This window comes from Pseudorca crassidens, chromosome 12 (genome assembly GCF_039906515.1).
Source record: "Pseudorca crassidens isolate mPseCra1 chromosome 12, mPseCra1.hap1, whole genome shotgun sequence".
Classification (NCBI taxonomy): Eukaryota; Metazoa; Chordata; class Mammalia; order Artiodactyla; family Delphinidae; genus Pseudorca; species Pseudorca crassidens.
The window spans coordinates 83,959,551-83,977,679 of NC_090307.1; the positions used below are offsets into that span (position 1 = coordinate 83,959,551).

Here is an 18,129-nt window from a genome sequence, read left to right on the forward strand (position 1 = left end):
CATCTACTGTCGCTTGATAACAGAAAACTGAAGTCCAAAGCTAGTAAAGCAATCCTGTGGGCTAGGTTCACATTTAGAATACAGGGAGCCCTCAGCCCGCAGTCTGGAGAAAGCGACCGTTCTAAAATAGTCTCCAGAGGCCATGAAAACCGGCAACCGTCAAGGCTCTGCAGAACACTGAATCTGCTGACAAATTCAGCCTACTTTCTGAGCCTCGGTTTACAGATGATGATCCATAAATGGGGTTAATACCTACCTCACGGGTGAAGTGTCACGTTGCATGCCTACCCACGGGACGTATTCAGTGTGTGATTCAAACTGCTACCGTAGCTGCTCGCCTGTTTGGTCTCCGTCAGAAGAACCTATCTGCCAGTGACCTGCCTGGCAGAGCAGTGCTTTGCAAGCTTCAGCATACAGGTGAGTCACCTGGGGATCTTGTTTAAACGGGGCCTGGGAATATGAATTTCTAACCCAGTCCCAGATGATGCTGACACTGCTGATCCCGGGACCACACTCTGAGTAGCGAGGTACTAGGACATGCTTAAATTAGGGATTTGCTGAGTACATCAGCCCTGATGGGCATCTGATCTTGCTGTCAGCTTAAGGAAAGAAAACAGACATAAGGACAGATGACCTCGAGAGCACTGACTTAATTAAACGACCAACAAAAACATCCCGAAGAGGCCCAGGCTTTGCACCATTTTGCTGTCTGTTTATTTCAAGTTTACAGAGAAGCTTAAACATTTGTGGAAAAACACCGAAGGCTTATTTTTCTCTTAAGTTCATGTACTTTTTAGTGATAAATACACAGTATTTAACTTTGTACACCTGATAAAAGGAAAATGCATAGTAGAAAGGATCAGGAATAAAACAGAAGCATCGGGCATGAAATCAATCAGGATAGAAAAGTCAGCAGTCCCACGAAACTCGGCCTGTAAAGCTGGAGAGAAGATGGGAATCAACGACCTTGAAACCTTCCCTAGCACCTTGGAAGTGAGTGGAGGTCTTGGTTCTTTTCCCCTGGCAACGTGAAGCTCCCCTTGGAAGATGGGTGAGAGCGACAGGTGGAACCTGTCTAAATGCACAGCTGTCCCCCCCTTGTCCTGAAAGGCTTTGAGGAGGGGAGCCCTAACTCACAGAAAAGCCCAGACCAGAGGGGAGATGGCCTCTCAGGCCCCAAGTGCCAACAAGGGGCTAGACAAGGCTTTATGGGAGCCACCGGCCAGGCTGCGGAATAGATGGGGAAGCGGAACAGGACAGAAGGAAGACGGGTAGAGGACATGTGCTGCTCCAAAGCCACAGGTGCAGGCCACCGCTTGCTTACACCAAACTGGTCCCACAGATGAGCCAGTAATGGAAGAGATGGATAGGCATCCTTTTTGCTTACCTGGAAAAGCTTCTGCCCTTTCCTGACAGAGCCGGCTTTTGAAAAAAATCAACGTTTGTGCTTTAGGAGTGGAGACAAACCCCAAGAGTTTGCGCTCCAAGTAGCTCTAATGCTTTACGTTACAGCCCTCTCTGCTTATACTTTTCTCAGTGGGGCAGTTCCTTTCCACAGCTTTCTTTGGTGTTTCTTAGTTTAAAAAAAAAAAAAAGTAATGAACGTGGGCCTCCCCCAACCCACTCACCTACATAGCTCAGTGCTGCCTGATCGCTGGCATTCCACATGTGAACCCTTAGACGGAGAGTTTCGTGGTGGGAGAAATGGCGTCGCCTGATGCAGTTGTGTAAACACAGGAGGAGTTCTGCAGAGGCTCTGCGTGCTGCCCGCCCTCCCTGGGTGAGCCACTCGGCCAGGCCAGAGTCCAAACAGACAGGCTAGGACTAAGACTAAGGACTGGTTGACCTGAACCGCTGCAAGGTGCTTACTGCAAACTAACCAGACCCTGTTTGCTCCCGGGAAGGCTGGAGCCTGTAAATTTAAACAAGCACAGGAGGTGAGAGGAAGTACCAGATTACAGAAAGCAAGCAAGCAGGCCAGAGGACCCTCCAGCAGATGGGTGTCCTTTGCTCTTGGAAACCAGCATTCTCTAACTCGGTACTGCTTTTAAGGTAGCAAGAAAAGTCTGGCTAAACTACAGTCAAGAGCTTATGAAGACTGATGGACGCCAAGAACACCCGGGCTCTGTGAACGCGCTGGATGGGGGGAACAAGGCCTGCTTCTCTGTCTCTCTGCAAAAAGTCCTCGTACCAGCACTGATCAGCCAGAAACCAAAGGAAAGCACGTCCTTCTGAGCCCAGTTACTGACACTGTTTCCCCCAAGCCAGATTCCACAGAGCACTGGGAATTCCAAAGAAGGAAGGAAGACGAAGCCCTTCCAATTTTCCTCCCTCTTGAACTTCACACTCACCTATGTGTGGCTCTGGAAGAAGTCCACTTGAACTGCAGCCAAACTTCCCAAGGTTAGTTGGAAGTCAAAAAGGTAAACTTTTTCTTTCTGGACTTCTGGCTACAAAAAGGAACTCCCTGTACCAAGCCCTGGTTCCCGTGGACCTGAGGACTGCTCTAGGTTTCAATCATCTTCTCTTAAAGGGTGCCCTAAAGTTATTGTATAGATCCAAACAGAGCTTTGCCGGTAAGGATGATCATTTGTGTCTCAGCTGAATGAAAGCATTTCTTAACTGGCCCTCCAGAAACTGGATAGATGTTTCACTGACTACAACAATCAGCTAGTATTTAAGAAGAAAACAGAACCTTAGCAGCCTCTAGAATACACACGTTATAAACAAGGTGAGCTGCTAATATACAGGCATAGATTTCATTGGCTCTAACTCCGATCACATCCCTGAAGCCATGGGAGAGATCCTGGAAGCTCGAAATGATTTCTGAACTGCTCTAGAGTTCAGACTGGTTAGAAAATTGAAAGTATTTTTTGTTGTTGTTTACTCTTAAGCCATGTAATGTACATGGAAGTGTAGGATTTCACCCTGAAGTTTTTGTAATTTAACAAGAGATTTACCAGAGCTCCCTCAACTACTGAAGAAAAGTTTCAGCTTTGAGCGGCTGTCATAAAGAAACACACTCGTTCAGTCCTTTAGGGGAGATGTTCCACCACAACCACTGAATGCGCCTCTGAGGCTGGAAAATCCCCCTGTGAAGCTGTTAGGTGTCAAGCCCTTTCCGTTTTCCTGACTACAGCTCTACTTATAAAAAAATTTTTTAAGTCCTTCTTAAGAATAAGTTGCATCGAAGCTCCCTGCAGCTACTGAGGGCCAGCCCTGTCCTGACTCCTTGAGTCCACAGTTCTAGAAGGTGCCACGGTTCGGGTCTTGGGGTTTTGTGCAAAATCACACCCGCTCTTCCCCTCCCTTTCAAATGCAGCGAGTGTGGTCTCAGACCACACCACCAGAGTTTCCTGCCAGTTTTCCCCAATTTTCAAACTCCACACACATTCACTTGGAATATCTGACATGATTCTCAGTTCACAAGGAAGGATTTTTGGCATAAAAACATTTTAAAAAGCAAGTGTCCCCAAATGTACGTGGCTTTGGGTCTGCAACTCCTCACACCCTCCCATTCAGCCAGCCAGCGGCCAAGGTCGATGTCATGGAGTCGTCTTTTTTTTTTTTTTTTTTTTGTCTCCTTTAAAACAATAAAGAAATCAAACAAACAAATGGGAAAAACAACAACAACAATAACCAGAGATGATGGTCAAGGCTCTACACACGTGCTCGGTTTCCGTAGGACATGCTGCTATGGAAACGCAGGGCGCGGCCCGCGGAGGTGAGACGTGCATGCGAGGTCGAGGTCCGGCAGCTACTCCATCACCTCGTCCGGCCACGGAGGATGCGTCCGCTTGCCGGAGCCGGGGGCCAGGGCCCCCCGACTCTCCACCCCTGGGCCGCCTTTCACAAGAGCGCTTCCTCCTCCCCCACGGGAGGCGGGTCGGGGCCCCGGAGGCTGTCTTCGCTGCCTTGCTTCCTGCTCACCAAACAGAAAACCCGTGTTAAGACCCAGCGCAATGCTGGCACGGCCCTGAACCAAGGTTTCCCGCGGCCCCGCACCACCTGGGACGGACATTATTTACTTAACTTCTTTTAGATTCTCCCCCCCGTTTTTCTTGCTCACATGAAAGTTTCAAAGGAGACTTTGTATCCCCTCTGTAAATGGAAAACCAGCATCATGTGCAAAAAATAGCAAGGAACTATAAAAATAGCTGTTAATCTCGGGGCCTAACACCTAAAATCATGGCACATGTCACAAGTCACGTGTCGGCTCCACACTGGGGCCTGTTCACCAAGGGCTTTAGGCTCTAAGCTCTTGCAGGGCAGGAACCGTGACGCTCGTCTTCAGCCCCCAGGTGCGTTTCCTGGGGGCAACGAGCAGCACGCCTGACTTGGCCTGGCACATAGCCAGCCTTCAGGAAACGGTCGTCAACAGAACTGCCCTCCGCACACAGGCCCAGGGGACACCTCCGACGAAGAGAAGGGCCCTCAACTCGGCAATGTGTGATCAGAGCAGGAGACCAAGTTGGTGGGAAGAAGTGTCCTGGTGTCCCCAGCTAGAGCTGCCTGGGGTGACAGACATGGGCAGTGCGATGGGAAACGTGAGGGAAAGTCCCTAAGGAGAGGCCCAAACCCTTTGCCATCATCAAGCAAACAATGCCCCTCCTAAGGGGAGCCGTTGGGCTTGCTATGCAGGACTAATGTCTATTGTGAGCCCTAGGCCCAAAGAGCAACTGCCCTTGCACGAGGGAAGGGCACGCGTGATGTCTGTACATTCCTAGGAAGAAACTCCTCTTTGTTTAAAACTCACACTCACTGGCTTTTACGTTTCTGCCAAAGAATAGGGTGTCAAGTCTCCTGGGAGGAGAGTTGTAACTGGATAACCAGTGAGGCCCTACAGCTGCCTGCTCACACCAGCTGGTCTCCCTGCAGACAGCTAGTGGGCCATGGGCCCAAGGCCTCTAACGACTGACTGAGCCCTAAGAGCTCCAGAGTGCTGGACCATTGGGACAACCAAAACATCCCATCGGTGGGCTGAGGGCAAGGGCAGGTAATCCCCAGGTGCTGCTGGGACTGAGGTGAGGGAATAAAGAGGCAGTAAAGTCCTCTGGGCCAATATCAGTCTTTGGTGTCTTGCAACTTTGATCTCATTAAAAATAAAAGGTGAAATAAACAACAGACGTGCAGGAAAAGGGAGGCAAACTCTAAAACTGAGGTTGAGAAGAGAAGGGCCCAGCAAAGGCCAGCCCATTAGGCTTCACCCTGTCACCCTGTGAGGCTCAAAGCATAGGCGGGGTCACCCCATCATCTGCTGCAGAGATGGCTGGGAACAATTTGGCAGGGACAGAGGCGGCCTTCGCAGGCTGTTGATGACTGGCTCTGATGGCTACCTGCCGCTTTCCCTGCTCCTTTTTTAAGCATAAATGATCCCCAAATGGTCTTCCTATATTATCATATAAGCACCTGACTCCTACGGTGGCCAATAAATTTCATCTCAGAAGCCAACTCCTCACAAACGGAAACAGCTGCTGCTTCTACAAGAATGTTCACAGCAGCATTATTCATGTGTGATAGCCTCCAAAATGGAAACAATGTCCATCACCGGATGAATGGAGAAATAAAATGTGGGTATATCCATACAATGGAATATGATTCAGCCATAAAAAGGAATGAAGTTGGGAGAGGAACCAAGATGGAGGAGTAGAAGGACGTGCTCTCACTCCCTCTTTCGAGAACACCAGAATCACAACAAGCTGCTGGACAATCATCGACAGGAGGACACTGGAACTCACCAAAAAAGATACCCCACACCCAAAGACAAAGGAGAAGCCACAAGGAGACGGCAGGAGGGGCGCAATCACATAAAATCAAATCCTTTAACTGCTGGGTGGGTGACTCACAGACTGGAGAACATTTATACCACAGAAGTCCACCCACTGGAGTGAAGGTTCTGAGCCCCACGTCAGGCTTCCCAACCTGGGGGTCCGGCAACGGGAGGAGGAATTCCTAGAGAATCAGACTTTGAAGCCTAGTGGGAATTGATTGCAGGACTTCGACAGGACTGCGGGAAACAGAGACTCCACTCTTGGAGGGCACACACAAAGTAGTGTGCGCATCGGGACCCAGGGGAGACTCAACCAGACCTACCTGCTAGCGTTGGAGGGTCTCCTGCAGAGGCGGGGGGTGGGGGTGGCTGTGGCTCACCGTGGGGACAAGGACACTGGCAGCAGAAGTTCTGAGAAGTAATCCTTGGCGTGAGCCCTCCCAGAGTCTGTCATTAGCCCCACCAAAGAGCCCAGGTAGGCTCCAGTGTTGGGTAGCCTCAGGCAAAACAACCAACAGGGAGGGAACCCAGCCCCACCCATCAACAGTCAATTAGATTAAAGTTTTACTGAGCTCTGCCCACCAGAGCAACTGTCAGCTCTACCCACCACCAGTCCCTCCCACTAGGAAACTTACATAAGCCTCTTAGATAGCCTCATCCACCAGAGGGCAGACAGCAGAAGCAAGAAGAACTACAATCCTGCAGCCTGTGGAACAAAAACCACATTCACAGAAAGACAGACAAAATGAAAAGGCAGAGAGCTATGTACCAGATGAAGGAACAAGATACAACCCCAGAAAAACAACTAAATGAAGTGGAGATAGGCAACCTTCCAGAAAAAGAATTCAGAATAATGATAGTGAAGATGATCCAGGACCTCGGAAAAAGAATGGAGGCAAAGATCGAGAAGATGCAAGAAATGTTTAACAAAGACCTAGAAGAATTAAAGAACAAACAAACAGAGATGAACAATACAATAACCGAAATGAAAACTACACTAGAAGGAATCAATAGCAGAATAACTGAGGCAAAAGAACAGATAAGTGACCTGGAAGACAGAATGCTGGAATTCACTGCTGCGGAACAGAATAAAGAAAAAAGAATGAAAAGAAATGAAGACAGCCTAAGAGACCTCTGGGACAGCATTAAATGCAATAACATTCGCATTATAGGGGTCCCAGAAGGAGAAAAAAGAGAGAAAGGACTCGAGAAAATATTTGAAGAGATTATAGTCGAAAACTTCCCTAACATGGGAAAGGAAATAGCCACCCAAGTCCAGGAAGCACAGAGAGTCCCATACAGGATAAACCCAAGGAGAAACACGCCAGGACACTTAGTAATCAAATTGGCAAAAATTAAAGACAAAGAAAAATTATTGATAGCAGCAAGGGAAAAAAGACAAATAACATACAAGGGAACTCCCATAAGGTTAACAGCTGATTTCTCAGCAGAAACTCTAAAAGCCAGAAGGGAGTGGGATGATATACTTAAAGTGATGAAAGGGAAGAACCTACAACCAAGATTACTCTGCCCAGCAAGGATCTCATTCACATTTGATGGAGACATCAAAAGCTTTACAGACAAGCAAAAGCTAAGAGAATTCAGCACCACCAAACCAGCTCTACAACAAATGCTAAAGGAACTTCTCTAAGTGGGAAACACAAGACAAGAAAAGGACCTACAAAAACAAACCCAAAACAATTAAGAAAATGGTAATAAGAACATACATATTGGGGTTTCCCTGGTGATGCAGTGGTTAAGAGTGTGCCTGCCAATGCAGGGGACACGGGTTCGATCCCTGGCCCGGGAGGATCCCACATGCCGCGGAGCAACTCAGCCCATGCACCACAACTGCTGAGCCTGAGCTCTGGAGCCCGCAAGCCACAACTACTGAGCCCACGTGCCACAACTAGAGAAGGCCTGCGCTCAGCAGTGAAGACCCAACACAGCCATAAATAAATAAATTTATATTAAAAAAAAAGGAACATACATATCAATAACTACCTTAAACGTGAATGGATTAAATGCTCCAACCAAAAGACACAGGCCTCCTGAATGGATACAAAAACAAGACCCATATATATGCTGTCTACAAGAGGTCCACTTCAGACCTAGGGACACATACAGACTGAAAGTGAGGGGATAGAAAAAGATATTCCATGCAAATGGAAATCAAAAGAAAGCTGGAGTAGCAATTCTCATATCAGACAAAATAGACTTTAAAATAAAGAGTGTTACAAGAGACAAGGAAGGACACTACATAATGATCAAGGGATCAATCCAAGAAGAAGATATAACAATTATATATGCACCCAACATAGGAGCACCTCAATACATAAGGCAACTGCTAACAGCTATAAAAGAGGAAATCGACAGTAACACAGTTATAGTGGGGGACATTAACACCTCACTTACACCAATGTACAGATCATCCAAACAGAAAATAAATAAGGAAGGACAAGCATTAAATGACACAACAGACCAGATAGACTTAATTGATATTTATAGGACATTCCATCAAAAAACAGCAGATTACACTTTCTTCTCAAGTGCACACGGAACATTTTCCAGGATAGATCACATCTTGGGTCACAAATCAAGCCTCAGTAAATTTAAGAAAACTGAAATCATATCAAGCATCTTTTCTGACCACAACGCTATGAGATTAGAAATGAATTACAGGGAAAAAAATGTAAAAAACACAAACACATGGAGGCTAAACAATACGTTACTAAATAACCAAGAGATCACTGAAGAAATCAAAGAGGAAATCAAAAAATACCTAGAGACAAATGACAATGAAAACACGACAATCCAAAACCTATGGGATGCAGCAAAAGCAGTTCTAAGAGGGAAGTTTATAGCTATACAAGCCTACCTCAAGAAACAAGAAATATCTCAAATAAAAAAATCTAACCTTACACCTAAAGGAACTAGAGAAAGAAAAACAAACAAAATCCAAAGTTAGCAGAAGGAAAGAAATCATAAAGATCAGAGCAGAAATAAATGAAATAGAAACAAAGAAAACAATAGCAAAGATCAATAAAACTAAAAGCTGGTTCTTTGAGAAGATAAACAAAATTGATAAACCATTAGCCAGACTCATCAAGGAAAAGAAGGAGAGGACTCAAATCAATAAAATTAGAAATGAAAAAGGAGAAGTTACAACAGACACCACAGAAATACAAAGCATCCTAAGAGACTACTACAAGCAACTCTATGCCAATAAAATGGACAACCTGGAAGAAACGGACAAATTCTCAGAAAGGGATAAGCTTCCAAGACTGAACCAGGAAGAAACAGAAAATATGAACAGACCTTCACAGGTAATAAAATTGAAACTGTGATTTAAAATCTTCCAACAAACAAAAGTCCAGGACCAGATGGCTTCACAGGTGAATTCTATCAAACATTTAGAGAAGAGCTAACATCCATCCTTGTCAAACTCTTCCAAAAAACTGCAGAGGAAGGAACACTCCCAAACTCATTCTATGAGGCCACCATCACCCTGATACCAAAACCAGACAAAGGTACTACAAAAGAAGAAAATTACAGACCAATATCACTGATGAATATAGATGAAAAAATCCTCAACAAAATACTAGCAAACAGAATCCAACAACACACTAAAAAGATCATACACCATGATCAAGTGGGATTTATCCCAGGGATGCAAGGATTCTTCAATATACGCAAATCAATCAATGTGATACACCGTATTAACAAACTGAAGAATAAAAACCATATGATCATCTCAATAGATGCAGAAAAAGCTTTTGACAAAATTCAACACCGATTTATGATAAAAAACTCTCCAGAAAGTGGGCATAGAAGGAACCTACCTCAACATAATAAAGGCCATATACAACAAACCCAGGGCAAACATCATTCTCAGTGTTGAAAAACTGAAAGCCTTTCCTCTAAGATCAGGAACAAGACAAGGATGTCCACTCTCACCACTATTATTCAACATAGTTTTGGAAGTCCTAGCCATGGCAATCAGAGAAGAAACAGAAATAAAAGGAATACAAATTGGAAAAGAAGAAGTAAAACTGTCACTGTTTGAAGATGACATGATACTATACATAGAGAATCCTAAAGATGCCACCAGAAAACTACTAGAGCTAATCAATGAATTGGTAAAGTTGCAGGATATAAAATTAATGCACAGAAATCTCTTGCATTCCTATACACTAATGATGAAAAATCTGAAAGAGAAACTAAAGAAACAATCCCATTTACCACTGCAACAAAAAGAATAAAATACCTAGGAATAAACCTACCTAGGGAAACAAAAGACCTGTATGCAGAAAACTATAAGACACTGATGAAAGAAATTAAAGATGATACCAACAGATGGAGAGATATACCATGTTCTTGGATTGGAAGAATCAATATTGTGAAAGTGACTGTACTACCCAAAGCAATCTACAGATTCAATGCAATCCCTATCAAATTACCAATGGCATTTTTTACGGAACTAGAACAAATAATCTTAAAATTTGTATGGAGACACAAAAGACCCCAAATAGCCATAGCAGTCTTGAGGGAAGAAAATGGAGCTGGAGGAATCAAACTCCCTGACTTCAGACTATACTACAAAGCTACAGTAATCAAGACAATATGGTACTGGCACAAAAACAGAAACACAGATCAATGGAACAAGATAGAAAGCCCAGAGATAAACCCACGCACCTATGGTCAACTAAACTATGACAAAGAAGGCAAGGACATACAACAGAGAAAAGACAGTCTCTTCAATAAGTGGTGCTGGGAAAACTGGACAGCTACATGTAAAAGAATGAAATTAGAACACTCCCTAACACCATACACAAAAATAAACTCAAAATGGATTCGAGACCTAAATGTAAGACCGGACACTATAAAACTCTTAGAGGAAAACATAGGAAGAACACTCTTTGACATAAATCACAACAAGATCTTTTTTGATCCACCTCCTAGATTAATGGAAATAAAAACAAAAATAAACAAATGGGACCTAATGAAACTTCAAAGCTTTTGCACACAAAGGAAACCATAAACAAGACGAAAAGACAACCCTCAGAATGGGAGAAAATATTTGCAAACGAATCAATGGACAAAGGATTAATCTCCAAAATATGTAAACAGCTCACGCAGCTCAATATTAAAAAAACAAACAACCCAATCAAAAAATGGGCAGAAGACCTAAATAGACATTTTTCCAAAGAAGACATACAGATGGCCAAGAAGCACATGAAAAGCTGCTCAACATCACTCATTATTAGAGAAATGCAAATCAAAACTACAATGAGGTGTCACCTCACACCAGTTAGAATGGGCATCATCAGAAAATCTACAAATGACAAATGCTGGAGAGGGTGTGGAGAAAAGGGAACCCTCTTGCACTGCTGGTGGGAATGTAAATTGATACAGCCACTATGGAGAACAGTATGGAGGTTCTTTAAAAAACTAAAAGCAGAATTACCATATGATCCAGCAATCCCACTACTGGGCATATACCCAGAGAAAACCATAATTCAAAAAGACACATGCATCCCAATGTTCATTGCAGCACTATTTACAATAGCCAGGTCATGGAAGCAACCTAAATGCCCGTCGACAGACGAATGGATAAAGAAATGTGGTACATATACACAATGGAATATTACTCAGCCATAAAAAGGAACGAAACTGAGTCATTTGTTGAGACGTGGATGGATCTAGAGACTGTCATACAGAGTGAAGTCAGAAAGAAAAAAACAAATATCGTATATTAATGCATGTATGTGGAACCTAGAAAAATCGTACAGATGAACCGGTTTGCAGGGCAGAAGTTGAGACACAGATGTAGAGAACAAACATATGGACACCAAGGGGGGAAAACCCCGGGGTGGGTGGGGATGGTGGTATGCTGAATTGGGCGATTGGGATTGACATGCACTGATGTGTATAAAATTGATGACTAATAAGAACCTGCTGTATAAAAAATAGTAATTTAAAAAAAAAAGGAATGAAGTTCTGACACATGCTACATCATAGATGAACCTTGAAAACATTACGCTGAGTGAAAGAAGCCAGACACAAAGGCCACATACTGTATGATTCCATTTATATGAAATGTCCAGAATATGCAAATCTATAGAAACCGACAGTAGATTCGTGCTGGCTGGGGAACGGGGGAGTGGGTGGTGAGAGCTAAGGGTACAGGGTTTCTTCTTGGGCTAATGGAAATGTTCTAAAACTGATTGTGGTGATGGTCACACAGCTTTGTGAATATATTAAAAACTATTGAATTATACACTCTAAATGGGTATGTGATTTATAGCTCAATAAAGCTGCTTTTAAAACTTAGAAATGGCTGCCTGGAGCTCCCAGCTGATAATGAGGTGGTGAGCTGGGCTCAGTGCGCAGAGTACTGGGACTGCTGTCCTGCCACAGGCATGGGGTGGGGGCCAAGTGGCAGCAGGGGTGCAAGTATTTGTCACCTCAGTCTTGCGGGGACAAAAATTTTCATCTGTCCTGGGAGACGCTGGGACTAATGAGCTGGGTATGTGTTTGAAAGAGGCTGGCTGACTGGTGAGAAGGTCCGGATCCTCCCCAGAGGCAGGGGACTCTCACACTCATTTGCAACAGGCTGGAAGGGGACTTATTTTCTAGGTCTTAACCCATCAGAGAAGAAAGGGTGGATGCTGGAGAGCCCCAGGGGGGAGCCCCCGAGCGCAGCATGCCCGATCTAGGCTCTGATCGCTGACCCAGAGCAGGGGCTGCCTCGGCCGTGACACAGCTTCAATGCCATTGACGTGCACTGAGCACATGTGGGTACCCGACTAGGTCTAAGACCTGGGTGAGTTCACAGGCATTCCGGGTGGAGCGCCATGCACCCGCAGCCTCAGCCCACATGCACAACCCACCGTCGGGTCCAAGCCCCTGGATGCCCCTCATTTTCTTCCTGGGTCCGGAGGCCCAAGGTGAGCCTGGGCACAGCAGCCTGGGCTGGAAGGAACGTCCACCTGGGTGGGGATGCCCCGTGCTCTGCAGCTGCCCCCGCCCCCAGGCCCTGGCAGAGGCTAAGGCACAGGCAGGCAGGCGTTACCTTGGGCTCAGACAGGGGCTCACACTCCCTGGTTGGTTTTTTGCTGGAATCGCCAGAGGGGAGGGAAAAGGGAAGTGAGAAGGGACACTTGGGACCCATGGAATTCCTGTCCCCCACCCCAGAGACACTCAGACCCCGAACACCAGCTTCACGGAGCTGTTGCCAGGGTAGTTAGGAGCAGGACACCTCTCCGCCGTGAGACGCAGGGTCCCATGAGCGAGACTGGCCTTGCTCACCCACCGCAGGGACAAAATCCCACCGTCAAGCATGCATGCTTTGGGGTCAAACAGCCTTTCTGATTGTCAGCCACTCCCCCACCCTCGTTAAAGTGCAAGTCCCCCTGAGAAAGGTCAAACTTCCCTGTGGATTAGCTGTCAGCAAAGGAGGCGGGCTGAGTCCAGGGTGGGGCAAAACCAAAGCCAGCGGCTGCTCGGGTCTCCCCAGTGTGCCCAGTGGGGCTGGTCTGAGTCTTTCTGGACACGGCCGCTGCAGGGCTGGGCCCACACAGAGTCGGCCGGGCAGGGCTGCCCTGCGTTCAGCCTCCAGCTCCCCACCCCGAGGAAGGCAGGTGGACACTCACATGAGCAGGTTTCCAGGCGCTGACAGCGAGCGCTCCTCCCGCCGGCTGCCCTCAAACGGGTTCCCGAAGGAGCGTTTTCGTATCATGGTCTTCACCAGGATCTGGAGGAAAGAAGAGGAGGCTCGGCCACATGGAGGAGATTCCAGGCAGCATCCTCCCTCGTGCGACTCCACGAGTCCCATCTACCTCTTCCTTTCTGCCCACAGCCCACCCCCGCTGCCTGCCAGCTCCCAGGGCTTGTGGCTGATGGCGGGCCTTTGAGAGACACCCACCAGGGATACAGCAGCCACAGCCATCACAAGTCTCACTGGCCTGCTCCTCAAATCTCCACGGCTCCTGGCTGCCAACAAGATAAGGTCTAAACTCCTCAGTCTGACATTCAAGGCCTGGCATAAGCTAGTCTTGCCTACTCAACTGCCAGGGGACGCTGTGCTCCAGGAGAGCTGGCCTGTACTGTCCGTCCAGTACCCTGGTACCATCTGTCTCACCTGAGCCATCACTGGACATGCCCTCCTGGCCCATCAACCTGTCTCATCTTCAAGGCCAGGCCTTTATTTTTGGTGAAAGCCATCTACAACCAACGCAACAAGTAACCAACTATTGCTTCCCAGGTATAATCCTGGGAGGGGGATGGGAGTCACTGCACTTTTAACTGAAATGTAATTCACACAGCAAAAAAGTCTCCATTTTAAAGTGTACTATTCAACGGTTTTTAGCATATTCACATCACCACTGTCTAATTTCAGAACATTTACATCACCCCGAAAAGAAACCCAGTACCCATTAGCAGTCAGTCCCCATTCCTCCTCCCCTCCAGCCCCTGGCAACCACCAATCCACTTTCTGTCTCTATGGGTTTGTCTATTCTCATTTCATATAAATGGAATCATTCAGTACGTGGCCTTTGGGGTCTGGCTTCTTTCACTCAGCATGTTTTCAAGGTCCATCCACACTGCTGCACGAATCATTGCTTTATTCCTTTTTATGGCCTGGTAATAATCCTTTGTGTGTATATGCCACATTTTGTTTATTCATTCATCCTTTGGACTGTTTCCACTTCGGGGCTATTGTGACTAATGCTGCTATGAACAATTTGTGTACAAGTTTTTGTGTGGACACTTTCCACACAAAATGTTTTCGTTTCTCTTGGGTGTACACCTAGGAGTGGAATTCTTGGATCATTTGGTAACTCTATGTTTAACATTTTTAGGAGCTGCCAGACTGTTTTCTACAGTGGCTACACAGTTTTTTACAGTCCCACTAACAATACAAAATGGTACCAGTTTCTCAGGGGGCTGCATTTTAGCTGAGGATGAGAAACATCTGTCTCAGTCTAAGGAGCTGAGGAAACATCCCAGGACACTGAGGGTGGCCAGTCCACGGGCTGGTGTGGTGTGAGGGCAAGAGAGGTCAGAGGTCCCGAGAGTCCTTTTTTTAAGTCTGAGAGGCACTGGGAGCTGGCATGTCCACTGTCGTGAGTGGGAACACTTTGGTTTCCCCCACCCCATCCACCCTAAGACAGACTGGGTCCGCAGCTTGGCTGGGAAACACCTGCCAGAGGAGGGGATCTTTGGGGAGAAGGTAATATCCCTCCATCACGTCCCTCAGCCACTGCTCAGCTTCCCTCCTCTGCCTTCCAGTCTTCCCTTCAGCCCATCCGTTCTGAAACCCAGATCTGATTCCCTTACTCCCTGACTTGGTCTCTCGCACCCACAGGAGTTTGGAACTTATCCTGTTACCAGTCAGGGAGTCATGGAAGGTTCGTGGTGACGCTTGTGCCTGCTGTATTTCATGAAAGAATTTTCAAGGAGGTGGCCTCAACACCCTGTAAGGCTCTGGCCTCCTTCCAAGCAGAGCATGATGCCTCTTCAAACTGTTTCATGTACTGACTGAGCTTGTGGATTTTTTTTTTAAAGGGTTTGCTGCTAAAAAGGAAAAAAAAAAGTGTTTAAAAAACCACTAAAAGGTGGAAACACCCAAATGTCCATCAACTGATGAATGGATAAGCAAAATGTGCTCTAGCCACACAATGGAATACTTTTCAGCCCTAGAAAGGAATGACTGGCTACAATGTGGATGAACCTCGAAAACATTATGCTGAGTGAAAGAAACCAAACACAAAAAATCACATACTGTATGACTCCATTTATATGAAATGTCCAGAATAGGCAAATCTATAGAGACAGAAAACAGACTAATGGATGCCAGGGGCTGGGGGGAGGGGAGAACAGAGAGTGAGTGCTAACAGGTACGGGGTTTCTTCTGGGATGATGAAAATGTTTCAGAACTACAGAGGTGATGGTTGCACAATATTGTAAATGTACTACATGCCACCGTATTGTTCACTTCAAGTGGTTAATTTTATGTTACATGAATTCTACTTCAATTTAAAAAAAAAAAGAAAGAAAGAAAAGAGAAACGCTGAGCTACAGAATGAAGGCTGTGCCCCTTGGCAAGCACTCAAGGTCCCTCCCTTGCCAAGGCCCGAGCTCTGTGGTTCCTGGAACACAGGGCCTGTTTCCTCTGAGCCTGTGCAGCCACCATCCCCCCGGTGAGACTGGCCTCCCCAGTCCTCAGGACCCAGCGAAAGGGGCTCCTGCCCTGTGGCGCCTGCCACGCCTGCTCCTCTACCCGCTGGCCTGTCACCGTGTGATGGCACAGGAGAGTGATTCTTTCTTTCCAGATCCATCTTCCTTATGAGGCCGGGAGCCCCATGAGAGCTGGCACTGTCCCTTGTTCACCTCTGTAACCCCGTGCCCGGCACACCCTGGGTGCCAGGAGGGGGCCTGGGCCTCCCCGCTCCAGCCCCTCCTTCTCAGACAGCTGCTGAAGCCCTCACTTCCTCCCTGCCCCCCACAGTCCATTCTCCACGTGGGACCTTCCCAAGGCCAATAATGATCATGCCGCTCCCCTGAATCAAACCTCTTGGGACCAAGACTTAAACCTCTGCTGTGGCCTCAGGCCTTGTGTGCCCCGGCCCCACCTCCCGTCCAGCTTCACGCCACCCTCCCTTCTTTGCCCCGCTTCAGCCACCCTGGCTTTCTTGAGGTTTCTCATGGACATGATCCCACCAGAGGATCACTGCGTTTGCTGTTCCCTTTTCCAGGAATGCCCTTGCCCTTTACCCTCTCTCGGCCTGATTAACACCCCGCCATCCTCTCAGCGTGCATCTTCCAAGAGGCCTCCTCCAATCCGTCACCTGGGCTGCATTCCCCTCTTAGGCGTACCCCTTGCAGCCCCTCTGTTACTTGCATAATTTACTTGTTGGTTCTTTGCCCAGCGTCTGCAGGCACCATGTTTGTTGTATTCATCTCTGTATCCCCTGCTCCCAACACAGGCCTGGGGAAACCACTCAGTGTTCAAGAAGTGTTTCCTGAATAATCAATGCCTATTTCAGACCTCTAGGGTCAGACGCCTTCTCCCAAGAATACCCACAACCAGGAATAGAATAACCCGGGGTGGACGCTGGGAGCCCGACGTCAGCTGCCTTCCCAACGGCAGGCTCGGGACGTGGGTGCAGCGAGCGGGTGGATGAGAAGGAGGGGGTGTGTGTGGGTGAGTGTTCAACAGCAAAGACCGTGCAGAGGCCACGGGCTGGGGAGGAGGAGGAAGATGTGAATGGATGCCCCACCCGGGGGCTCAGGTTTTGGAGGGAGAGAGAAAGTGTGTGGGGAAGCAGAGGGTGAGGTGCAAAGCTGGGAGCGAAGGAGCCAGCACTGGGGGCTCCTAAAGGGGGGGGGGGTCACTCGAGGCTGGACACGGCAGAGCCTCCCCTCCCAGAGCCCAGGGCCGTGCCTGCCTGCTGGGGCTGACGCTGGCCAAACACACCCGGGACTCCCGAGGTGGCCGCGGTGGGGCAGCCCACCGGATTCTGCCCCTAGGACTGCAGCCTGGGCCCCAGGGCCCTGAGGGTCCTGGTCTCCCTCCTGGAGCCACACACCCTCTGGGCAGAGGCTTGGCAAGTGGGTGATTCCCTGAGTCTTCGAGGTTAGGCCTGAGGACTCCAATTCTACCTCCTTCTTCCTGGGTCAGGACCCAAATGTAAGGCCATAAAAGGGGTCCCAGGAGTCGGGAAGAGCTTTCTGAGGCACGTTAAGTGGGGGCCCTGCCTCCAGCCCTGGCAGCTGCCCACAGGGCAGAGATGAGACAAGCTCAGTCGTCTGCTCTGGGGACTGAAGACCCAGCCAGTGGGGAGCCCGTCTTGGAGACCTCGGCTCCAGCTGCCACCCTGGGCACCTGCCCTGGTCCTTCCCCTCCTGCTCCCCTGACACGCTCTGAAAGCAGGAATTCCAGAAGGGGCAGTACAATCCTTAGAGAGGGGCTACCCCTGTCTACAGTAACCTCGGACCCGGCTGTAGACAGAGCTCGCACTAGAAGACGCAGGGGCCACCTGGCCTGACGTGTGACCAAGGCCCAGAGGCTGGTAGCTGTAGGTGAGGGGCAGACCCGGCCATCCCCTGACGCTCAGGCCCAACGTCTACTTCTTAGTGGTCCGCCCACATCCCAGCTCATCCTCGCTGGCCCGCGGTGGGCTCTCTGTCCCTGCTCTCAGGCAGTGGTTTGCCCCACCTTACCACGGTTGCCAGACTGGGTATGTGTTTGACCGAATTCTCCACCTCCTCTTCTGTCACCTCGACCAGCGTGCAGTTCTCATCCTCTGATGGCAGCGGCTCTGCCCCGTGCCTCGTGACCCAGGGGTGCAGCT

General features: G+C 48.0%; 1 protein-coding gene across 6 annotated transcripts in view; it reads right to left on the reverse strand.

Annotated features, from left to right (window-relative positions):
- Positions 1-691: 691 nt before the first annotated feature.
- Positions 692-18,129, reverse strand: part of CAMKK2 (calcium/calmodulin dependent protein kinase kinase 2) — a 56,669-nt gene continuing 39,231 nt past the window's right edge. For 2 of the 6 annotated variants that reach the window (XM_067700907.1, XM_067700906.1), the window contains exons 14-17: positions 17,999-18,127; positions 13,426-13,526; positions 12,846-12,888; positions 692-3,922 (exon numbers count right to left, since the gene is read on the reverse strand). In XM_067700907.1, coding sequence (XP_067557008.1) covers positions 3,758-3,922; positions 12,846-12,888; positions 13,426-13,526; positions 17,999-18,127 — 438 coding nt within the window. In that variant the 3' untranslated portion in view covers positions 692-3,757. Of the gene's footprint in view, positions 3,923-12,828; positions 12,889-13,425; positions 13,527-17,998; positions 18,128-18,129 lie in introns of all 6 variants that reach the window. The other 4 variants (XM_067700908.1, XM_067700902.1, XM_067700903.1 and 1 more) reach the window with 4 other exon arrangements.